Source organism: Perognathus longimembris, chromosome 1 (assembly GCF_023159225.1).
Source record: "Perognathus longimembris pacificus isolate PPM17 chromosome 1, ASM2315922v1, whole genome shotgun sequence".
In the NCBI taxonomy this organism is placed as follows: Eukaryota; Metazoa; Chordata; class Mammalia; order Rodentia; family Heteromyidae; genus Perognathus; species Perognathus longimembris.
Genome location: NC_063161.1, coordinates 19,887,869 through 19,913,682, shown reverse-complemented (window position 1 = coordinate 19,913,682; position 25,814 = coordinate 19,887,869). Strand labels below are relative to the sequence as shown.

The 25,814-nt window shown below is 44.2% G+C and overlaps 1 protein-coding gene across 6 annotated transcripts in view; it reads right to left on the bottom strand.

Moving 5' to 3' along the window:
• Positions 1-592: 592 nt before the first annotated feature.
• The window catches only part of Tmcc3 (transmembrane and coiled-coil domain family 3), a 245,569-nt gene continuing 220,347 nt past the window's right edge, over positions 593-25,814 (bottom strand). For all 6 annotated transcript variants that reach the window (XM_048358208.1, XM_048358197.1, XM_048358204.1 and 3 more), the window contains 3 exons: positions 12,217-13,133; positions 8,647-8,782; positions 593-4,272 (listed from right to left, as the gene is read on the bottom strand). In XM_048358208.1, the coding sequence (XP_048214165.1) occupies positions 3,970-4,272; positions 8,647-8,782; positions 12,217-13,118 (1,341 nt within the window). In that variant the 5' untranslated portion in view covers positions 13,119-13,133 and the 3' untranslated portion in view covers positions 593-3,969. The remainder of the gene's footprint in view (positions 4,273-8,646; positions 8,783-12,216; positions 13,134-25,814) is intronic.

Genomic DNA, 25,814 nt, shown 5'->3' with positions numbered 1-25,814 from the left:
CCAACAACCAGAAAGATACCACTTTAGTGAGCTATTGACATTGTGGGAAGCTGTGCGTATGGTGTGTGGGACAGTACATCTATGAGAAATCTTCACACTTTTTGCCATAGACTTAAAACTGCTTTTAAATAATGAATTAGTCAAAACTGATTTTATAGATGCGTGTGCATGCACGCAAACACACACACACTACTGAAATGGGCTCTGACAAATATGAAAATTTAAGAAATCTAACTCTTTTATTTAACACCAAAGCATCATTGTTTATTAAAAAAATAATGGCACCTGCTTTGAAATCATGAATGACACGACCATGGAGCAAAGAGCTACAGGGAAAATACAAGTGTAGGCTGATCTGAAACCATGGAGCAGTGCACAAAACGGAAATTCTGCAACAGACATCACAATCAACAGTTCCAGCATCTACTTCAGAGCTGAAGCTCATCTTAAAGACAACATGTTTAGAGGAAACATTTCTCTTAGGATAAACAGCAGACATGCTTTAAATAAATTAAAATGGAAACACCTAAATCATTCCCTGAAGCAATCAAGGTACATTACTGTCCAGCTTCTTATAAACAAAGAATTTCTGACTTCAGAAGGTTATGTTAGTTCTGTTTTATATCTTATAGGTTCTCACACTTCTGTTAGTGATTTTTTTAAAGTTTATCTACTTTTGCTGTAAATAGACCATTCCTATCCTTTGTTGTGACTTATCTTTTTAGACTAAGCTCTCCTTAGTCATGCAATAATCCTCTAAAAACATCTTTCTCCAATAATGCTGTCTTTGTGTGTCCCCACAACATACTCCTCACAATTAAAGACACATGCAAAACATGTGGTTGAATCACACATCTTCATATTAGTAAGCATAAAACAAATTTTCCATGCTAAAAACCTGGGAAGACAGTCTTTTGTTCATTGTCCAACATCATTGATGGAAGGCTTTTACTGGTTATATATGAGGGTTGGTTTTTTTTTTTTTTTAAGTTTTGAGGGTGGGGGATGGGAAGAGAAGTTTTATCGGGGCTTAATCATACTCAAAATATGAAATAACTCAGAACCCACAGGAAAGTACTTTTAAGTTTTGGTCTGATCCCTACAAACTATCATTATCAAGGTGACTATGACAATATGTCACACACAAAATTTCAGTGCTAGAATCTAGAGTCTAGGATCTTAAATCACTTGATGATGTTTCAGAGTGACCAGGGGTTTACCCATCAGACAACTAGCTCTCATTTTTAGGGGAGTAGATGTTTACTACCACCAGAAAGTACAGAGAAGGATCTGGAAAGTAAATCAAACATCCAACTTCTGGGTATGTCACAGCTGTATCACTAGTTTTAATTGTATATAAATTTTCATTTAGTCTTATACACTGAAGAGAACAAGTAGGGAAAGGGGTAGTCTTTAAGAAAATAATTAATCACGAGAGTAAAAAGGTCTCTTTATACTCTGACATCATCTTATGAAAAAATAGAAAAGCTTCATGAACTTTCCACAAGTCTAAAATAAATATGCCATGTAGGTTGAACCACGGCCAAGCAAGGCAAGGTTACTTGACATTTAATGAGCCAACGGAAATATGGATTGTTTCAGGGGAGTTTCAGGTTCGCTTTTAGGGGAATTTCAGGGTAATTTAGACCTTTCAGTATTCCAAAAAGGAGCCAGTTTCTAGTTGGTTCTGTTAGTAGCTCCAGCCTAGGAGTGGAGGGGATGGAGTGAGCTGCTTCTCACTCTTCTGCCCTTTCCCTGGGGAGACGACAGGGTGATCACAGCTCTGAGGTGTCGGTCACAGCCTTCCTAAACTGCATCATGGTGTGTTGTGTGGCAGTGTGAGAACAGGATTTGTGTCTTTTGGGGTCCTTCCAGAACTTCAAGCCTCACTCCCCTCACCCCTGGCATGTCCAAAGTACCCTCAGAAAGATGCCCAAGAGAAACTAAAGAGAAACCCAGGAGGCTCAGCTTAACTTTTGGGTTTAAGTTGCTGGCGTCTGATGCCTACAGGGAAAGGGGAGGCTGGCCATTAAACTATAAAAGCAAAAGGAAGCATATCATTCTTTCTCCCTCCCAGCTCATATCTGGGACATATCTGGGCCCTGGAGTCAGAGGGTCATGGTGAGCACATCAGCCTGGGAGTCTGACAAGCACAGGGCACAGGGCTACGCAGCACTGCGTCCCTGATTCCAAAAGACATTATAACCACAGATTTCATGAAATTATGTTTTTTGTTATTTTTTTTAAAAAAAACCTCAAGTCTGGAAGTAGTTCAGGACAAATCTGATGATGGGGCAGTTGTGAATTTATTAAAATGACTGAATTGTACATTTTAAAAAGGAGAAAAAGGAAGCAAGCTAGAGTTGCCTGAGTCTCATTCATCCATGCTGGATGTGTACTAAATTCTCTCACACCATGGCAAGTCCTGTCACATTTGTTTTTTTCCAGATTTCCTCCAAGAACAGCTATTTGCGAATATTGCACTTAACTTATATCCAGGAGATGGGGCATCTCCTGTTGAAAGCATCTCTCCCCATTCAGGAATGGTGGGGTGGCAGCAGGATCAGGAGGGGACAGGAGTTCCCATCACTATTTTCTCCATCCACCTTGGTATTAGGTACACAGAGAAACCAATTCACAGGAAAGGACCAATTTGCTGCGGACAGAGAAGGGCCTCGCCACGAGGCCAAAGACACAGCTCTTGAACACTTCCCCTGGGTGGCAGGCGGAACGTACGTCCCATTACCATCAATCTTGCCTCCATAAGATCCTAAGAGGTGGACAGAAACTCTGACTCTAGCACTGGATGGGACTTATGTTATTCTTGTGTCCTCCCCCGCCTCCCCCCAAGTAGAGCCTCTCAATCTCCACCCAGAAGAATGTCTCCCATTAGCTGAATCTAATCCAGTTACCTTCCGATCAGAGCAAAGGCCACATTCTTCCTCATGCCTCCAGTGTCTGACTTTGAGGCACATTAGCTTTCTAAAGATTGATTCTGTTGTTCTTCTTTAAGAAGAACCCTGTACTATAAGCATAGCTTGTTTTCATTTCCCGGGGGAAGCTTTGCAATGTGATCTTCACAGAGCCAAGAGTGAAGGGAATCGTATTCTCAGAGGGGGTCTGGATTATCGCAGCTAGGATTTGCCTTGGCACAAATCGCTGGACAGTGCTCGCAGGAGCCAGCATAATGATGCCGCCAAAGCACTTGTGCTGAGGCAGTAGGAGCCTTTCTGCATGCTGAGACAGCTTTCGCTAACCAGTAGTGGTTAAATCAGAGGAGAGCCTGGCTTGTACATCCTAGTGGCTCACCAGTGCAACACAACCTGTGGCTAAACAGGCACAAGGTTTCCCTGTCAGGAGGCCACACACAGCCTAGCCCGGTGCACACACAGTGGGACCTTGGGTCACACGTGGACAGGTATGACGGATCACACAGAGATTCACTACCCTTTCTCAGGCTCGTGGTCCACGTTGGCAACACCAATGTTTCTTCACCTCCCAGAATGGCCTCGTGTCATGTCCTTTCCATTTACAAGAGGGAAAACACAACCACTGGGGAACATTCACCATGGTGAAGCTCACTTGTGCTAAGAGATTTAAAGGAAGAGAAAGAAGGAGGCACCCTTTCCTGGAGGAGGGGGGCGGTGGGGGGATGTCACTAATTATGCAAAGTGCTCAATACACAGAGTTAGTTCCCCCTGCTGGGCTCAGCAGGTGGGCAGGAATCTGGTCTGATTAAGGCAGTGAGCAATGTGGAGAGAGCTCCAGACAGATTCACGGTAACTAAGGACAGGGACTGAGTTGGCAACTGCTACTGAGTTACAAAACTGTAGTTATTTACACCACACAGCTCCAAGCCTTCTTGTCATCTCTAGTCTGCACAACTGTTCATTTAAAAATTTGGTAGTATGCACAGAGTGTTCTTCAAAATAAAAACTTGCAAGAACGTGAAGGCAGGAACCTGGGGCTTCATCTTGGTATAATTACCCTTTCTATGGCACAGAGAATATGGTCCCAGTTTTTACAAAATATTGCCAGGATAGTCACAGCGCAGAAGGTGCCAAGGATGTGGAAACGGCTCTTCATCATGGGAGAGACGAACTTGGCGAGGGTGGACACACACACCAGGATGACGGTCATGAAGGCCAGCACCACATTGATGCACTTCCCCAGCAGCACCTTGGCATTCACTGAGTCTGTCTGCAGGGCCTGCTGCTCCTGCTGGTGCAGCTCCAGCTTAGAAATGCGCGTCTGGCAGGATTCCAGGGCTTCCTGCGGGGAAGAGGAGAGGAACCATCAAAGGCTGCAGAGAGCAGAGAGCAGGAGAGCACGAAGAGAGTGAGGGCCACAGGGGCGCAGGCATCCAGATGTGCGCAGAGGCCCCCAGCTCAGATCACCTGGTGCCTGGGCAGCTTTGATCCCCAAACCAACAATCAGGATGACAAAGATGTAAAATGAGAATCCCAAGGCTCGTTGGATCCTCCAGCTTTCCATGGGTGGAACATTATGTGCATACAGCTGTAGCAGACCGTGGATGAAGAAGTTTCATTGTTTTTATTTTTAAATCCGCCTGTATTTATAATAAGGTGACAACTCAGAAAAGAGGGTGAGGCTGCATTCTGTGATGAAGCCATAGTAGCTGCTACTGTCTCCCATTGCTGTCCTCTGAGTGTGAGTGTGTGTGTGTGTGTGTGTGTCTGTGTGTCTGTGTCTGTGATTGCACTGACCATTGTGGAAGGCAGAGTGAGGGTGAGAAGGGAAGGGGAACAGGATCCACAGTAGGCCCTGCTTTTGCTTGCTCTGTGAATGCTGAGCCTAGGCTGACTTCATAAATCTCTTTATTCCAGGCTCTGATTCCTAAGACATGGATGACTGATGGGCCCCTAGTTCAGCCATCCCTTCTGAGACCCATTCACACGTCCAATAGTAGCTCTGTGTGAGTTTCCTAAAGCACAGCCAGTATAACACAGCTGAGTGCGCATGTACAGAATGCATCTCCCCTTCCCCTTTCCATGGCAGCCTATGTTCCCCCTTACAGCTTCCCTTTCCTCAGTAAACATGCTAGAAGCTCCCCTAAACATCCGCCTCATCTACCCAATTAGCTCACCCCACACTGTGATACCCAGTATCAGTCTCAATTGGTCCATTTCCCTGTCCTCCCAGTCTTCACCCCACTCAGCATCACCATGATCTACCATGACCTTATATGAATTCCCCTCACCCCTCTGTGGCTCCCCAACCCTATGCAACCATCTTCCACACAAAAGCCCAAGGGACCTTTGAGAGATGTACACTTACTTGACTACTCTTCATACAACCTGCAAATTTTTCCCATGGTCCTTTGAGGCTTTGCTTTGTTCAGGTTCACTCACCCTTTCCTTCCTCTCCTGATACAGCCCCCGGTCCCTTCACAGTCCTCTGGCCACACTGGCTTTGGCCAAGTTCTGAAGCAGCATGTACTCAACCTCTGAGCCTGAAATGTGCTCCTCTCCCTCTCCCTCTCCTCTCTTCATATTTCTGGTCTCACCTCAATTGTCCCATCCTGAAGGAAGCCTTCCCTGACCCAAATCTCTTCCATCTGACCTCTCCAAGGAAGAGACACATCAGCTACATGCAGACAGGGACAAGGCCCACCATGTTCTCCAGTCCTCTCTAGCAGGTGCCACATGCTATAGCTGAAGATTAGAGAGACTGGTTGGCTGTAGCAGGAAGTCAGATTTGAGAGAGAAAAGCCTGAGGCTCGTGGAGAGGACTAAGCAGAGGCAAGATGGAGTGCCCTGCTAGGTCACCAGCCTGCTGTCTAAACCATTTGCCAATATGTTTGGGCAGTTACACAGTTATCTTCCCAGGCTTTAAGCACGTACCATGGCTTGAGCACTGATTTGCTTTTCTTCTGATGAATACACTCGATAGGCCAAAGACCAGGGTTTTCTGTTACTATAGAAACTTTCATTACACTCGGCTTCCAACCAAAAGGATAAAACTTCTTTAGATCTTCCCATTCTAAGCAGGGCTGGCTGGCTACAGTCACAGACTTGTGCCAAGCCTGGCATCCCTCTGTTTCAGACATGGATGGCATAGAAAAGGTGACAGAGCCAGACAAAAGATCAACCTTTTAGACACATTTCATCTTGGGCTGCACACAAAGGGGCTTTCAGAATTCTCTTAGAATACTTACCAGTTTTGATTAAAAGAATCTAAGAAAACTAGGCAGTGATTTGCAAGGAAATATGCTCATGGCACCAAGAGATAAGTCCTACAGTTTTCAGTATTTCCTTGGTTCCAGTATTGAACTTATTGGGGAGAAATTGTCTTTATATTGCAAATTAGGTTTAAAAAAACAACAAACCTCAGGGGCTGGGAATATGGCCTAGTGGCAGGAGTGCTTGCCTCCTACACATGAAGCTCTGGGTTCGATTCCCCAGCACCACATATATAGAAAACGGCCAGAAGGGGCGCTGTGGCTCAGGTGGCAGAGTGCTAGCCTTGCGTGGGAAGAAGCCAGGGCCGGTGCTCAGGCCCTGAGTCCAAGGCCCAGGACTGGCCAAAACAAAAACAAAAACAAAAACAAAAACAAAAAAAAAAAACAAAACCTCAGTTGCTGGAAATACTGACAAAGCCCTGGTGTCCCCTGGGGGCAACTGCCACCATCCCAGCCAGGGCTAGTGGTTCACATTGTAATCCTAGCTAGGAAGGCTAAGATCTGATGATTTCAGTTCAAAGCCAGCCAGGGAAATAAAGTTGGTGAGACCCTTATCTGAAATTAACCAGCAAAAAGCCATAAGTGGAGGTGTGGCTCAAGTGGTAGAGCACCAGCATTGAGCCAAAAATTTAAGCAAGAGCACAAGGCCTTGAGTTCAAGTCTCAGTACTGACACGTATGCACACATACTCCTCTCCTGCCCCCAAACACAGAGCCCATCTCTATCACAAGCTCAGTTATAGAAAATAAAGCCTGAGAAATGTGGCTGCTTAACAATACAATGACTGGCATACATTATGTAGCTGTTTATGTTATGTGTCCAGCAAACACCTGACATGTACTATCCCATGTGGCCTTCTTGACCTTCAAAGTAAAGCATACTAACCATTCAGCTTTATAGATAAGGAAACGAAGGCAGAGCATTAGCTTGCAAGGGGCAAACAGTTAGCAGCAGGGCCATTGTGTGACAAGAAAGACTCCTACAGTTACTTACACAGAGTTCATTTTACAATCCTACAGTTACTTACACAGAGTTCATTTTACAATCCTATAGTTACTTACACAGAGTTCACTTTACAATCCTACTGTTACTTACACAGAGTTCACTTTACAAAACTGACCTCAGAGTGAGATCCGAAAAATGTGGAAGTGAATTCTGTGTGTCCAAATTCTCTTTCTGAAGTCCCTCCCTTTATCTGACCTCTTCACCCCTCAAATATGTTTCTTAAAAAAGAGAAGAGCAGTGTTAACACAAACCATCCCCTATGAGAAAATAGTATATCAGACGCCAGCGACATTCCAGAGCTGCTGGAAAGGAGAATGGTCACATAAAGGGCTGTGCTTCAGGGGGTTCAAGTTGCCTATTAATCCCTAGTGGGGCAAGCAATCACTCTCTCTCCTCCCTGTGTCCTTTGTGCCACGCTCTCTGGGAACAGTGTTTCCCGACACAGGACAAAACACGGGTGTGCAGGCAAAAGTGCGGGAGTTCAACCTTCTCCCTTGGTGCAGCACGGCTCCAACTGTCAAGGGCCCTGTGAAGCTGCAGAAAATTACCACTAGCTACAGAGAGAGCCTGTTAAATGAAGCTGAGCATTGCCCAAGCAGAACTTGTTTGTAAATGCACCACTAGTGCAGCATGTGAGTACATTGGTTTCACTTTAGGTCATTCTAGAACTGACCTTCATTTATAAGAGTCAAGCCACCCCTCCCTTCCAGCCAAGACATCTACCCCACCTTCTCCAGGATACAAATCCACTTGTTCCACTGTCAAGACCTTGTTCAGACCACCTCTCCCTGCCTTAGTCTCCATACCTGAGAAGAGTGGTTAATAAGAGGCACAGCCTAAAAAGGTAGTTGAGGAGTAAGTGGGGAAGAAAAATAAAGACATGAAAAGTATTATTGTCTGGCACATCATATGCATTGGAAAGCTTGAAGCCCTTCCCAAGCCTGATGCTACTGTCTCCTAGACAGACACATTCAAGGTGGCTCAGGACCACACACAGCTGGGACTGCAACTCAGGTCAATCCACCGAATTCATAGCCACTCCCATCCCAGCCTGCTGGGCACTGCCAACACCTGGATTTCTGTCCCTTATAGTGTTTGTGCCATGGCATGTGGTCATTGTTCATGTGTTCAAAGTCCTATGGCAGTGGGGCTGTTCCCTGCCTGGGAAGGAAGCTTCTAGAATTTTCTAGAAGTTTGGTATACTAGGCTTGAGGTAGAAAACCTATACCTGTAAACTGATGTAGGCAAGTAAGAGTCTTTGGTCTCAATAAGAGTTAATGGGGCCAGCAGGAGGAAAGGAAATGTTAGTGTCACATGGAGAGAACACGCCTACCAGCTAGACATCCCTGAGGCCCTGGGGGATGCCCTCAGTTCATCTTTTAGATGAGTTAAGGCCCGAAAAGATCGCACATGAAGGGTAATGAGGAGAAGAGAGGCACCTGGATGTCCCGTGAGCGCTCATAGGCCTGGTAGGCCACCTTCTCCTCAGCGCTGGCCAGCTCTTGCTTCAGGTTGGCCGTCTCATGCTGGTGGAGGTCAGTCAGGTCATGCAACTGGTCCTCTAGTCGCTCGTACCTTGAGAGACACAGGAGCCCGCGTGAGTCTGACATTTCAGCCTCCCAACAGTGCTTTCTAGAAGGAAGTCTTTATGGCTCACTGCCACTGGCACTGTGTAGCAGACCTCCTTGCCCATTCTGGCCTCCCCTCCCACAAGAAAAAATCCAAGCCTCACTGCGGGGAGCACACTAGCTCTGGAAAGGCATAGCTTCTGGGATCTCAACTCTCTCCTCCTCTCTGCAGTTTTACACAAAGCAAAGCAGGCTTTCTACCTGTGCCTGATCAAGGGAGGGCTGGGCAGCCCCTTGCTCAGGGCCAGAACCCACCACAGCCAAGGAGACCTCTGCTTCTGCTCACAGTGCCTGGGGTTGGAGGCAGAAGAAGTCCATCCACCTCGTTCTGCAGCCAGCTCTCCTGTGTACACCCCTTCCCTATGCGTAGCTCTCAGAACCTAAGCTGCTAATAACAATTAAGCTCATTACAAATTACAGAGGGCTTATCGGTGGCATTTCCCAAAGTCCAAATCTAAAGTAAGAGAAAGACAAAGATTTCTTATCCCATGCACTACTCTCCTCAGAGAAGAGGATTTGGTTTTTGTTTCAAGCCTTGTAATGTCTACTTTAAACAGCCTGACATGACTCTGAACAATGCTGGTCACCCTGTGGAATAATTTAATTAATTAATTAATTTATTTATTTTGGCCAGTCCTGGGCCTTGATTTCAGGGCCTGAGCACTGTTCCTGGCTTCTTTTTGCTCAAGGCTAGCACTTTGCCACTTGAGCCACAGCACTACTTCTGGCCGTTTTCTATATATGTGGTGCTGAGGAATGGAACCCAGGGCTTCATGTATATGAGGCAAGCACTCTTGCCACTAGGCTATATTCCCAGGCCCTGGAATAATTTTTTTTTTCTTTTTTTTTTTTTTGGCCAGTCCTGGGGCTTGGACTCAGGGCCTGAACACTGTCCCTGGCTTCTTTTTGCTCAAGGCTAGCACTCTGCCACTTGAGCCACAGCGCCACTTCTGGCCGTTTTCTGTATATGTGGTGCTGGGGAATCGAACCCAGGGCCTCATGTATACGAGGCAGGCTCTCTTGCCACTAGGCCATATCCCCAGCCCTGGAATAATTTTTTAAAAGGCAAAAAAGCTTAGTTCTGACTCCAGGCATCCTTCACAGGGCTGGATGGTACGGTATTCACAAACACTCCTCTAGAGCTCTTAACAGATTTAAGTGGCTATGTCAAAGGGAACACAAACAAAGTCAGTCCTAAACTAACATAAATGGGAATAAAGGAAAAAAATATGCATCCATAAATATGCAACTCAGGATAAAATGTGAATCCAACAAGTAAGGTATCTTGTTGGGTGCAATGAAGGTCAGTGATCTCTGGGAAAAACACAACTCAAAACATGGGTCCTAGGTGATGAATAGCCAAAATCAAGGATGCAGATGGAAGGTTGAAAGCATGGTTTCAGGGTCCCAGATGAGGCTCAGAGGTAGCGCACACACCCACACGGTTTCATAAACTACAGGTTAAAAATATAAAATCATTTCAAAATGACTTATAAAGCCATATATCCATTATAAAACAAGCTAAGTCTAATGTTTAAATGTGGTAGTATTTTTTTTTTTTTTTTTTTTTTTTTTTTGCCAGTCCTGGGCCTTGGACTCAGGGCCTGAGCACTGTCCCTAGCTTCTTTTTGCTCAAGGCTAGCACTCTGCCACCTGAGCCACAGCGCCACTTCTGGCCATTTTCTATATATGTGGTGCTGGGGAATCAAACCCAGGGCTTCATGTATATGAGGCAAGCACTCTTGCCACTAGGCCATACTCCCAGCCCCTAAATGTGGTAGTATTGACAGACATTTACAATATTACGTGTACATTTTAGAAGTTAGCATATCCTTTTTTCTGTAGGCTACTTTGATCTTTTTATTAGGAACTGAGGGGAAATCCTCTCCTATTTGGTCATTCATACCTTGTAATTACTAAACTACATGCACCATAAAAGCCAGCTTAAAAACAGAAACTTTAAAATTTTTCTGATATAGCTGATAAGATTTTATTTTTATTTGAATCTTTTGGTGTGTGTGTGTGGGGGGGGGTGTGCACGCATGCATGTGTGTGCATGTGTGTGCTGGTCCTGGGGCTTGAACTTATGGCCTGGGAGCTATCCCTAAGCTTTTGTATGTAAAGCTAGTGCTCTACCACTTGGGCCACAGCTCTACTTCCAGCTTTATGGTATTTAACTGGAGATAAGAGTCTCACAACTTTACTGCCTGAGCTGGCTTTGAACCATAATCTTCAGATTTTAGCTTCCTGAGTCACTAGGATTGCAGATGTGAGCCCTTAGCTCCTTTTTGTTTTGTTGAAAAACAAAAAACGAAAAAAAACCCCACAGGTTCTTGATATGTAGTTTAGGCTGGCTGGCCTCAGATTTGCAATTCTCTTGTCTCTGCTTTCCAAGTGCTAGAATTTGGGTATGTACTACCATGCCCAGCTACTTTAATCTTAAAATCATTTTTGAGCCGAGTTCTGGTGGCTCATGCTTTTATAATCCCAGCTACTTGGGAGACTAAGACTGGACGGATTATGATGAGACCACCTTTGGCAGAAAACTTTATGAGATCCCCTTCTCAACTAATAGTATACACTTACCTTACTAGCTTTATGAGAAGCTAAGATCAAGAGGATCATGGTTCCAGGCCATCCAGTGAAGAAAAAGTCATAAGACTCAATCTCAATGGAAGAAGGTAGGCATGACAGTACACACCTTACATCTTAGCTATGATGAGAAACCTAAAATAGGTGAATTGTGGTCTAGAAACACACTTGGCCAGGAAATGAGACCCTACCTTAAAAATAACCAGTGCAAAAAAGAGCTGGAGGCAGGCTCAGATGAAGGGTACCTGCTTGGCAAGCATTAGGCCCCGAGTTCAAACTCTGGTACCATTAAAATAAAAAAAGGAATCACTTTTCAAGGAATTTCATTTAGGGTGAAAAGTTTAATAAGCAAAATAAAGTACATAAAATACATATATAAAGTTCAAGCTAACTTATACTTTATATTTAATAAAACCTACCTTGCTGTACAGTGAATAAACTTTTTACTGGATTGTTATTATGGAGGGAAATGAAGTACAGGACTCTGAATTAGTGTCATGAGACTATTGCAGAAGTCTACTGAAGCAGTATGTTGGAATGTACACAAGTCACAGCCCGTAGAGTGACAGAAGAAGAGATTCACAAGCCATTTCTCTGTCAGCTATAAGCCACAAGTTATGAAACTTGGAATTACAGAGAATGGAAAGAACTATGGTCCCCTAAATACCTTTTGATCCATATCAAAATTCATGAAAAAGACAATTAGCTTAAAAGTTTCAGGCAATCTATCTCTCTGCAATTGGTAACTCATGCTTCTGAAAGAATTCCAACTAAATAGTCAGAACATACCTGTATCTCTCCTCCTGCAAGGTCTGAGAGATGAAGCCATATTCTCTCTTAAATTGCACCTTCAGTGCCTCAATGTCCTCTGCCAGCTGGGCCTGGGTGTCCTTGATCTCCCTCAGTTCCTCCAGGATCATGGCAAGCTTCCCCTGGCTGTCCAGTGTGCTGGCCCCACCTGCCCCAAAGGACTGGTTGCCATTACTATCCGCTGAGCCTGATGTGCCACTCGAACACTCATCGTCGCTGCCATACTTGGGTTTGTTCACAATGGTAGCACTGCCCCCATAAGCCCTGGCACTTGCTTCAGGCCTAAACTCCTCTAAAGAATTTTTTAAGTGAGCAATGTTGTCAGCGCTCCCAAACTTATTCCGAATCAAATTGGCAAACTCCCTGGACTTATTGAAGACAAATACGGGGGGAGTGAGGGACACCCCTGGCATGCCCAATTTACTACTCTCCAGGCAGTGGGGGGCAGTTCGAGATTTCACATGGGCATCTTTGAGAGAGTGATGGATGTCCTTCAAGTGGTCTTTGGAGATGTCTTTCGTGCTTCTGGAGGCTCCATTCTGCTCAATCTCCCTGAGCTTTCTGTGGTACTGCTCTAACTTCTTCTGCAGCTGGGCAATGGAGTGGGCTGACTTCTGGTTCTTCTTCTCAAAGACCTGTTTGATGCGCCCAGCCTGCTGCTTGTCTGCACTGTTGACCAGCTTCAGGTACTCAGCAACGTTCCCATCGCGGGAGGTTTGCTCAATTTTGATTTGCTCTGTTACCTTCAAGATTTTTTGTTTCAGGCTGTCTGCATTGAGTTTGACCTTGTGGAAGTCCAGGATGCCATCTGGTACATCGAAGTTGAGGTTGGTGTCTGAGCCACCTCGGCGTATGTTCAGGGGAAGGCTCAGGGTATTCATGTCATGCCGTTCTACCTAGAAGATACCAGAGAGAGAAGCCCTTTAATGTGAGGGGTACATGGGATGATTACTAGGATAGAACTGTTGCACATGGCATGGACACATTAAGTTCCAATTTTTCCATGATATGTTCCACTGGATAAATACTCTCTGCTATCCTTGCAAGGCAAAGATGGAGAGGTCCTGATTCTTCTAACTAGAATGAGAGCCAGAGTACCAAGACATTTGATTTGCTGTCTGATGTGATGGTGAGCATGCACTGCAGGGTAGAAATTGCAACAGAATGAGGTCCCCAGTCCCACTTTCCCAAAGAGTCCCAGGGGCCTGGGCTGCTGGCTATGTCTCCTCTCTCAACTGCACCATCACGGGACATGTATCTAATCCTGAGCCCATTCATTTCATAGCAGAAGGAAAAAAAATGAAGAAAGAAGACCAAAGAAAAGGAAGCTAAGTTGTAGCAGGTATATCCATCAACTAGAGAAAATTATTTTCTTAATGGAATCATTAAACACATGTGACAGAACAGTATGGTGCAGGATGAACTTTAATAATTGAATAATACAACAGAATCTAGATAGGGAAACAAATAACTGTACACCATAACCACAGTATTTTTTTTAAAAAGAAAAGAATACCAATACAATGAAATAGCTTTCCCACTAAAGGCATAACAAAGTGGCACTAAGCATTCTGGTCGAATTGTAAGCAACAAGGGGAGGACAAAGCCAGGCGTCATCCAGTCCCTGTGGAGGTTGTCTTGGTGGACTCTCATCATACACACAGCAACTGAAAGAACCAGGACTGAATTCAAGTCACCCTAGCTCTAATCCTCTTGCCATAATGGGACACTCTACCATGACTGTCCTTTGAAGAACGAGTCTCTGTACTAAACTCCAAAAACACTGACTTGGGGCAGGTAGAGTAATTGATGATAACCATGTAACCACTGAGACTGGAGATTTGATTTTACTTGGAGATATCAGATCTAGCCATGCAATTCCAATTTGTAGAGACTGTTTTTGTCTTCCTATTGCCTCCCTTATGAAATCATGCAACCTGGCTCATCCCAACGGATGAGCTATGATTACTTTAAAGTTATAGCAATGTGGCCTCCTTGCTCTAAGTAAGCCAAACAACTCAACAGGCCCAGGATGTGAATTTTCTATGGATTTACTCCTAAGTACAATATTCACAATGCTTGCTACTGATTCACTTCTTAAAATCTCCCTGTTTCTGAAACCCACTCAGAACCCATTTTTCTAAGCAGCCTTTTCTGGCCCTAGTAGAAGCAGCTCCTCCCTCTGTGAGCCTATCTTGTGGCACCACATACTCCTCTGTGTATCACTCATCCATGTGCTTTAACCACCTGTAGTCTTCAGGGGAGAAGAGATAATGTCACAGCTGTACCCAACCAAGTGGCAGCACTTCCCTTACTCACCATGAGCTGTCAACAGACGTTCAGTGAACTAAAATGATAATCATTCTTTATTCTGAGGAGTCTACACTGAAGTCATTTAATATGAGTGTTAGTAGAATAAAGAAATAAGCTCAGAAGTTCAGCAGAGGCAGCTCTGACCAATTCCAGGTAGAGCTTTTTTTCCCAACACCTAGGTAATAAATTCTGCATCATTTCAGATCTCTTTCCCATCAGTATGAAACGAAGCACCCCAAAACATAAGAACCTTCAAACTTCAGTACACTCAGAACTTCAGAAGAACTTATGTAAACTCAGAAAGGAGCATGTGCAAATATAAGCATCCAACCCTATGACTTTTTACTAATGGACACACTGTAACACATGCTCCCTTCATCATGATGATATTGCCCCCACCCACAGGGAGCCACAATCATGACTTCAAGCTGTACGCACACACATGCACACTCGTCATATTTGTTCAACACTGTGAGTTCCAGAAACACATGTTTGTGATTCTTGAAACTCAGATGAAGTTATGAAAAAAACTGCCTGACATTCTTGGAGAATTCTCCTACCTTTTTGAAGCAAGAGATTTATTTTGTGCTTTACCTGATCAAATGCAGCTGTAGGTCACTTCCTGTTCTGCATCCTTCAATTCTATGCACACCAGTACTAATTAGCCACTTGGGATGTTTAAATGCAACAAGCCTGGTTTTTTGTACAGATTGTAGATCCAGGACAGCCCTGTACACAGAGGCAGACTGACTTCTACCTTACTTTAAAGTTATAACAATGGTTGGCATGTCTTCAAACATCCAGGTTAGGGCAAGAAACAGCATTTAAGGCCTCAATCAATCACTCTTATTGCTGGTCAGTAAGTCTCAGTTACACATGTTTGATGAGGGCATAAAAATTGGTACTCTCTGGGGGCATCTTTTGACCACTGCACCGGTAATTGAGAGCTGGGGACTAATACCATTTGGTGCCCACAGATTCCCTGGGCAAGACTGAAATCGCATCTCTGTGCTAGGAAGTGAGCAGAGCGTCCCCCACGCCTCATTTAACTTGGATTTGGCCCTGATCCTCACTCGTATAGTGCAGCTGGCACAAAGCACGCTTTGTGCATCAGGATGTGGGAGGAGGGCAAAGGTTCACAGATCACCTGTAGTCTACATGCATGTGGATTCGGGACATGGGGATGCATTCTGGGAATTGAAATTGACTGCTACATGTCCTTCAGTAAATAGACTCACATGTGAGGGCTCCCACACATGGGATAAAGAAATAGCACTGGAACAACTCAGGAGTAATAAAGCAGAACTCCAGAAAATATAATATGAACTATGGAACTGAGACCATACTGTGATCTAGTCCAGTCCCTAAGCTCTGGAAACAGGCTGCTTGAGCTTCCATTCTTCATTATTGCCCTTGTTAAGCTGTGTGATCTATCTAAAAGTGACCTAACTTTCCCGTGCCTCAGTTTCCTCTTCTGAAAACAGACCTAGAGACACTTCAAAGAGTCATCATGAGAAATGAGATAAAACAGTGGAAGTGAGTAAGGACTTCCTGCCACAGAGAAGGCTTCAGCAAATGTTTACCATTATCCTCCCAGTTTCATTTAAAAATGTATTGAATTAAAAGCTAAAAGTAAAATAAGCTCAGAAGCATTAACAATGGTTATTTTTGCACTATAGGGTTATACAGGGTCATTCTTTTAGTCATGCTGTTATATTTCTACTTTTTAAAAATAAAGAAAATGAATTACTGTTCTGGCAGGAGGGATGATGTGTTTTTCCCCCCACAATGATGGCTAGGCTCTTTCAGTCCTCCTGGAATGACACAGCTGTTATTACTTAGATGAAAGGCAGACCACCAGTACATTAGCAAAATGCCATTCCTAATTGTGTTTCCTTCCAGCAGCACAGACGTTGCCACTGTCACCTCAATATTCTGGAACAGAAGCTGAAGAAAAGCCTAAGTTTTAGATGGACGTCAGTAATGGGCCTTGAGTCATCTCTGCAGTGAACCTCATCTGCTGCACAATATCCCAATGTCCCTTCTGCCTGGATATTGGCACCTCTCAGGGGATACCAGCAGCACCCACTGCACACTGCTAAGGCTTCCTGTCACCCTCCATGGTCATCTGGAGACCCAGTTGGAAAAGAACAAAACAGACATCTTAAGCCACCAAGATACAGACGCGAAGAAGAGGAGGCTCCTGTGCAATGGTTTCATGCGCTGGAGGAGCCTTGGTTCCACTGTGCGGGTAGTGAGGTGAAAGAGCCTTTAAGAGGTGGGGCTTAGCAGAGGATAATTAGGCCACTGAGGTTCTCTCTCACAGGAGGATTAATGGCATTCTCACAGAAGTAGGTAAGTTCCCTGACAGTAGGCTGCTTTAAAGCAAGGCCACCTCACATTCTAGCCCCTTCTGCATAGGGTAGGCTCTTTTCTGATTCTTTAACATGTTGTAACACAGAGTGTGTGTGTGTGTGTGTGTGTGTGTGTGTGTGTGTGTGTGTGTGTGTGTGTGTGTCTCCCCACAGATCTAAGTATTTTGTTACCTGGTCCCTCCAGCCCCCAGAATTGTGAGCCCAACAGGCCTCTTTATAAGATATTTGCCCTTAGTGATTTTTTTAGAGTAACAGAAAATGAAATAAGATGCCTGGAAGGATATACACTCAGGCAGAGCCCTCTGAGGCTCTGGGGACATAGGACAGCAGAACTGCTGTGAGCCATAGAGATCAGAATGATGGCACAGATGACAGTTGCCTGTTTACTTCACAAGGCTGGTGCAATAGCTACCTACAAAAAGGTGTGTGTGTCAAATATGTGAGGAAGGGTGGATCCTTCGGATAGGTTCCATTTCCAAGACAAGAGGCGTTCTTTCTTCAGGTCTAGTTAAGGCTATTCCTACAATCAGAATGTGGTAAGCTTTTTTGCTGCAGTAACAAAGTCCAAATACCAGTGGCTCTGTGTGTGTGTGTGTGTGTGTGTGTGTGTGTGTGTGTGTGTGTGTGTGTGCGTGCCAGTACTGAGACTTGAACTAAGGGCTTGGGCTCTGTCCCTTAGTTTTTCTGCCTAAGGCTGGTGCTCTTCCACTTCAGACACACCTCTACTTCCAGTTGTTGTTGTTTTTTGTTATTATTGTTGGTCCCAGGGCTTGAGCTCAGGGCCTGGGTGCTGTCCCTGAGCCTCTTCGTGCTCTACCACTTGAGCCACAATGTCACTCCCAGCTTTTTCTGAGTGGTTTATTGGAGATAAGAGTCTCACAGACTTTTCTTCATGAGCTGGCTTCCAACTGTGATCCTTAGAGTAGCTAGGCATAAGCCACTGGCCCCCAGCTTCCCATAGGTTTTCTTATAAAAGTTTATTTCTTGCTTAGGCCAACAAACGTGCAACTAGTCAGCTGCTGGACCCAGGCTATGATGGAGACTCTGCTGTCTGGAATGCTGGTGGTGTTTCATCCACAGGCTCCTAAGACTTCTCCCAGGAGAGACACCTGTGACTTGTTCCACATAATCAAACTCAGGGAAAGGGACAAAGTATCCTACATCAGGCCCAGAAGGGGAAAAAAAGGTCACACTAATGCCACATGCAATAATTTTAACTGTGAAATACTCCCTATCATAGGTTCTACTACTAAGAAAAACTAGGCACAGGGAAGTTAAGCAAATGGCTTCTAGATGCACATAGCTAGCAAATAGCAGAGTTAAGATAGAAATCCAAGCCAGGTGTCTCTGCAGCCTGCCTCCCTAACAAACACCAAGAACTTTGATGATAAATCAAGCACTATCTCAAGGATTTTTATATGCATCCATATATGCTTCACAGCCCTCTTTTGTGAACATATCGAAGTTTGGGAGGAATATATGCTTCTTGGAGTCCATGGATAATACTTAGTTTTGCTGGAGCTCAACTCAGATTTAGGAAACATGCAAGAGTGACCATGTGAAAACCTGTTCTTCCATGCCCCTAACATGTGGACACCAGGAGCTTGATTTAGCTTCTGTCAGAAAACACTCCCTATCTGCAGCTCTGGCATGCGTACGACCCAGGCTTGATCCATATGCTAAGATATCAACAGTGATTAAGGTTAAATAATCTTCTAAGGACTGAAGGCTTATTTCTTTTACTGGAACAATCACTAGGGGGAGAATGAGAAGGTAAAATAAGATAAAGGATCTCAGGAAAAGTGAGCTGTGTCTAGGAGCTGATAAGGAAAAGGGACGGCCAGATATCTGGGAACAGGCTAAGCAGCTGCCTGGCTGTGTCTGGGGATAAGAAAGCTCCCTTCCCTATGCTGATCTTATGTAGAGGGGCATCCTGCACAATTTTACCAGGAGACCAGGAACTTTCCATCCTAGGTATAGTAATATCTAGGCTATAAAGTCACCTTGTTTCTGGCTGTCTTGTGCCTGCTTGACACACATATGCAGAATGTTCTCAGCTAGAACCCAGGAAGCCAACCAACCATTTCACCAAACCTAGCCATCAAAAACTTGGTTTTCTTGCTAATGAGACCAATTGGTCCTGAAGAAAACCAACTCTGGATGTTTAATAGCCCCTCTTTCTGTTGGTACAAAGGCATCAGTGCATGCACCTGGTCCCTGCTCAGAACACATTCAACACGCTGAAATACACTGCACTCTCCAGAAGAAGAAAGCCAGGCCTTCCCCACTGCCCACCAGAAAGGAGCCACCCGAAGGCTCTTCACATGGCATCCAAAAGGACACTTCATTAGGAGTGTCTTGGTCCAATGTTTGTTCTAATTTGTTTGGACAAGGAGGATTTCCTCTGATAGTTGCCTCTGACAAGAGCACATCATGAACTTTAAACAAGTGCACCATGCCTAGCAGGGAACTGAGCCAACAGAATGACCATAAAGGTTTTGTTCCCAGCACCCACTTCCTTCCTTCCGTCACTCATGATGGACAGGCTGGAGCCTCGAAGGCTATACCTTCTCCCTACAGATAAAGGAACCTGGCTTCTCTGGCCTGCAGGATTATTTGGAAGTGAGGCTGAAGGATGCCTACACGGCAGCTGATCCTTCCTGGACAGACTCTGCAGATTGAATGTGAAGGAAAGGAGGCAGTGTTCCAGGGCCTCAAGAATATATTCTCCAAGCATCCTCAAGCAATTAACAAACTTGATACTGTAATTAGAAGTAATTATCTTCTCATTACGCCTCAATCAGGTAACACTGGCAATCTACTTTGAGTTATACACCCTGGAAAATACATATTTCTTCAAAACCACTTGTAACTCACACTTTCAATTAATACAAACTAATCCCCAATGAAATTAGTCTGTCCTGGTAAAGATTTACTACATACTGAATACATCTAAGAATGAAAGGGGGAAGAAGGCCACAAGAAAGGTCATACTTGGGGCTGGGATGTAGCTCAGTGGCAAAGCGCTTGCCTAGCAAGTGCTACGTCCTAGGTTCGATCCCCAGTACCAAAAAAAGAAAAGACAAAAAAAAAAATGGTCATACTTGGAAGCTCAGCAGGAAAAGGCTAAGGTAACAAAAATCTCTTCATTTTACATTGGTACCCAACTTTGGGGTGGAGAACAGACACACACACCCCAAATCAGTGAGGAATATGGGTGACACCCATAGAAGCTTTTCTAGGAAGTCTAAAGACACACATGCCTGGAAGTGTGAAGCCTTTGCATCCCCAGGCTCAGGATGCCTCTTGTGGGAAGAAGGGAGGTGGTGAGGTATTGGAGATGGAACCTGGGGCCATGTGTGTGTCAGGCAAAGGCTCTGCTGCTGAGCTACATCTCCACTCCTGGATGGGGATTTGTGACGAAGAAGTATCAGAAGACCTACTTTCCCAACCAAAGTTTAAGTTCCTAACTCAACAGCAAGGGAGGAAGAAGTGAGTTGAGTGAGAGTCCCAGATCTTTGAACTAGGGTCTTTCAGAGAGTTCTGGATCTTTTCTCCCCGTGCTGCTCCTTCCCATTGGTTTCTGGCCAGGAAAGGAGAGGGAGAACATCACATTCTACTTCCACAGAGAGCCTCTCAGGAACTGAGGGGAGGGAAGGCATCTTTAAAAGGCCAGGAAAATAAGTCTCCAAGGCCCTTAGCTAGTAAGCAGAAGAAAAACAGGCCATCACAGGAGACAGAAGGTCCTCCTGCTGCTTAGGACAGGTGCTTGCCTGTCTCCTTTCCACCACCTCCCTTACCCTTCCTCCAAACACAGACCTTGGGAGTTCTTGGGAGGGTTCTACGCTTACCTGAGTTTCCACAGAAACCAGCGACTGTCCTGCAGAATCCTTCAGCCCCTCTACCCTGAGCTCTCTGTGGCTGCTTGGCACCCTCTTAGACACCCTCAACAACTGACCCATCTCATACGTTAAGCGTACCTATGTATGACCACGAGGGCAAGGTTGGAGCAGGATGTACACTCCTAATTGATCCATAAGATAATTGATCCATCATTAGGTCTGCCTACAGATCTGAAAATGGGAGGCACCAAGTAATTGTAGTAATATCCTAAAAAGACATAGCGCCAAGATCTGTATCAGTATCTACCTTTTTAGCCTTTATCTTTTGCTATGTGTTCCATAAGCCAGGCCTAAATACTCCTGTGCTCTGTGCTGGCTCCTTAGCCTAGCCGCCACCATTTCACCTTCCCATTTCACCTTTCAAAGCCCAGTTTCAACAGTGTCTTCCAAGAAGCCTCTCCCATGCTCAGCTCACACCCAGCTGGAATTGATCCCTGCCTTTGGGCTGGGTCCCAGATTTGTATTTGTCTCCTCTGCAGTGCTTATTCTGCTAGGTGTAAGTCTTTGTGTAACATTTGTTCTTCCAACGTTTGGAGAGAAGGATCATTTAATAAGCCACCTGTATCTGTCCCACACTGCTTCCCCAATAGGACCTCAGTGCTGCTGAATGAATCAGTGGTTGACAAACAGCCAGCTGGAGCAGCCAGTTGTCCTCATGTTTACATTTGTTCAGCCATTCGCAATGAGGTCAAGAAGAATCTGCAGCCAAGGCTATATGAAATAGCTTTCAGGACAGACTGGATTGCAGGTTGTTTATGACATTTCATTCAGGTGAGAGGTCAAATACTCAGGAAACTGGTATGTCTCAGAGCTCTCCTCTGTTCCAAGCAGAATAGAGATGATCAATTACCAGATGGTAAGTAAGAAGACCTACTAGGTATAGAATATGCAGGTGATTTGGGGCTGGGAATATGGCCTAGTGGCAAGAGTGCTTGACTCATATACATGAAGCCCTGGGTTCGATTCCCCAGTACCACATATATAGAAAATGGCCAGAAGTGGCGCTGTGGTTCAAGTGGCAGAGTGCTAGCCTTGAGCAAAGAGAAGCCAGGGACAATGCTCAGGCCCTGAGCCTAAGGCCAAGGACTGGCAAAAAAAAAAAAAAAAAAAAAAAAAGAATATGCAGGTGATCCTTCCCTTCTTAAGTGACATTTCCCCTGTAGGTATTTCTTTTCTTTTCTTTTCTTTTTTTTTTTTTTGCCAGTTCTGGGGCTTGAACTCAGGGCCTGAGCACTGTCCCTGGCTTCTTTTTTGCTCAAGGCTAGCACTCTACCACTTGAGCCACAGCGCCACTTCAGGCTTTTTCTATATATATGGTGGCTGAGGAATAGAACCTAGGGCTTCATATATGCATGGCAAGCACTTTACCATAGGCCATATTCCCAGACCACTATCGTATTTATTAATAAGTGCTCAGTTGTCTGTGACTTTGAACACACACACATTATGTTTCCACTCAATTCATTACTTGTGATGGCAGAAGGACACAGTCTTGTATAACAAATATTGGAAAACTTAAACTTATCCAACCTACCAGCGAGATTATCAAATGTTGCAGCAACACAAATGGACCTGGACTTCTTAATGTTAAGTGAAATAAGTCAGGCATGGAAAGATAAGCACATGGTTTCACTTTAGAATTCTTTAAAAAGGTGAACTCATAGAACAAGAGAGTTGAATAGTTGTTACCAGAAGGCCAGGGAGGGGAGAGAATGGGGAGAGACTGTTTAACAGGCATGACTTCTGTTATAGTCAACAACATTATATCCTGTAATTCAAAATGGCTAAGAGGGGGGGTTTTTAATATAGTCACCACAACGAAATGCTGTGTTTCAGATAAAGAATAACCTAAGTGTTGAGACGATTAGTATACAATGTATAAATGTACTAACACATCACACCGTAACCCTGAAATGTGAATAATAACTGTGTTCATTAATGATCACCAAATGTACTTTTTCATCCCTTAGCAAATCACAATTTAATAGAACATGAACTCAAAACTGTAGGTTTTCTAGGGCTAGCAGTATAGTACAGTGGTAGAGCATTTGCCTACCAGATGGAAAGCCCTGAATTCAATCGACAGCACTAAAAAACAATATCTGTGTCTGTCTCTGTATGTATGAATCTATCTAACCACCTATTTATAGAAACAGGCATCCTTTCACTCTTCTAAGTTGAAGAAGGCAACTACTTATTTAAAGAAAAAAGGTCCAGGGGGCTGGGGATATGGCCTAGTGGGCAAGAGTGCCTGCCTCATATACATGAGGCCCTGGGTTCGATTCCCCAGCACCACATATACAGAAAATGGCCAGAAGTGGCGCTGTGGCTCAAGTGGCAGAGTGCTAGCCTTGAGCAAAAAGAAGCCAGGGGACAGTGCTCAGACTCTGAGTCCAAGCCCCAGGACTGGCAAAAAAAAAAAAAAAAAAAAAAAAAAAAAAAGAAAAGAAAAAAGGTCCAAAACAGAATGGCTCAAAAGAAAGGATAAAGTCTTGGCAAGATAACTCAATTTTATTTTATTTTTTTAAAAGGAAACTATAGGGGCTGGGGATATGGCCTAGTGGCAAGAGTGCCTGCCTCGGATACACGAGGCCCTAGGTTCGATTCCCCAGCACCACATATACAGAAAACGGGCAGAAGCGGCGCTGTGGCTCAAGTGGCAGAGTGCTAGCCTTGAGCGGGAAGAAGCCAGGGACAGTGCTCAGGCCCTGAGTCCAAGGCCCAGGACTGGCAAAAAAAAAGGAAACTATAGTTATTAGGATTCATAAGCATCAAATAATCTTCTAAATCCTTCCTGTACATTTTAATTTTATTTGTCAAAAACCTGAGATTGGAATTATTACTCCCATTTTATACTAAGAACCCCAGGTACCTTGTCTGAGTGGAATAAGTGGCAGAGCTGGGCTCCAGTAGAGTTTTACCTGGCTCCAAAAACCTCCATCATTTCATTGAAAGCATAGTGCATGTACAAACCATTGGTTAGATAATATACATAAATACAGACTGCTTTGATTAGGACCCAGACAATCAGTAAAGTTGTTTTCAATCTGACATTAATAAGAGAAACTAACTCGAATCCCTAGATGCCCTGTATAATGAAAAATGCAGGTAGCTTCTGTTTAAACCACTACTAATGACTTTCAGAGCTAGATTGTACATGAACTCCCTCCTTGGGTAAAGTCTTAGCAGGTTTTACAGTCATTAAATGCTCTGCTATCAAGATGCAGATAAGAGCAGACTTCCTTCTCCTACATTTATAGTAGATTAAAGACACCAAAGGTTCATATTTCAGAGGCAGAAAGGAGTGCTCTAGGAACATACTACTTTATAATCTGGGAGCAAGGAAACAACAAAGAAATAAAAGGAACTGTGCATAGTGGTTTTTAAGATAAACATCGTATCACAAATGATCTTAGAATCACAGTCTGTATTTGGGTTAACCTTATTCCCAAACAGAGGGAATGGCCTGCCAAGTATACTACTAACTGCTTCATCTGAAAAATGAGCACAGGGGATCTCCCTCACAGGATGTGAATTTGGGTGTGAAGTACTTGGAAACTGAACCTTGCACAGCTCTTTGCAAGAAGGCACTATCAACAGTAACTCCAGGCAGGTGGGATGCTGCCATCATGGCTGGCCTCCTGCAGCAGAAGCTGAATGAAGGGAGGGTGTCACTCCTCACCATTCTCAAATTACTAGTTCACAGAATTTGCCTATGAGCACACTGCAGCAGAAAGGGGGCTAGGGTAGAGAATGAAAGACAAATAGCTCTCAACCTCTAATTGAGGGTCTCTGAAGGATCAAGTTTCAATGAACCCAAACAATAAAAAGTTGTTTTGTTATAAAGGTGATGTACAAAGGGATTACAGTTAAAGTAAGGCAGGTAAATATATATATGGGCTTGAACTTAGAGCCTGGGTGCTGTCCCTGAGTTCTTTTGCTCAAGGCTAGTACTCTACCATTTTGAGTCACAGTGCCACTTCCAGTTTTCTGGTGGTTAATTGGAGGTAAGAACTTTGAACTGTGCATCTTTGAACTGTGACCCTCAGATCTCAGCCTCCTGAGTAGCAAGGATTACAAGCATGAGCCACCAGTGCCTGGCTAAGAGTACATTTCTTTTTGGACAATGTTACCCCTTCCCTTGCTCTCTCCCAGTTTTTCCCTTCCACCAAGTTATACCCACAAGTTGTACAGTTCATTTTCAACATAGTGTCTAGTGAGTATCACTGCTCCATTTGTTCACCCTTTATTCCTCCATATCTGTATAAAGATAACTTTTAAAAGGTACTTACACATCCTAAAGCCCAAGACAGTACTTTATAGAGATTCATCTAATATTTCACCTGACTTTTATATGGTACATCTCAAATGACTAACATTTTCAATCTCAACATCTGACCCTAATTGTTTTATAAGTGCCATTAGTATTCTATGCTTCTAGTCTCATAAACCTAAGACTGAATGTATACACTACAGACAGGATAACAGGGTATTAAGCTAACCATTCCCAAGTCTTTAAGCCAAACAAGGAAAAGCTATACCAGAAAAGCTTATCCAATGATTAGAACATGCAACTTCCTCTAAAAAGCCTCTTAGCCTACATCCTGGGTGTATTCTTGTTTGGGCATGGAAGTTTTTTGTTTTTTTTTTTAATGGACAGCAATGTGGGTGTGTTTGCATGAGACAATCCCATGACCCCATGCATCAATGATATCATTCCTTCTTACCTAATTCTCTCTGATCCCTATTCAAAACTGTCCCTATATGCTGTATCTTCTTGACTAGTAGTTTCAGCCCATACTGATCCTTCCTTGCCATTCTCAGGTCCACCCATCTGAAAGCAGCCCTTATTCCTGTCTCTCCCATCTCCTAAGTGTTTACCACTTCACCAGATTACACCTCTGCCCCATCTGCAATGGTTCTTCCTTCGATAATAAAAACAGGTTCTTTCTCCTGTTGGTACTTAAGACCTGGGTGGGTTTTCCTA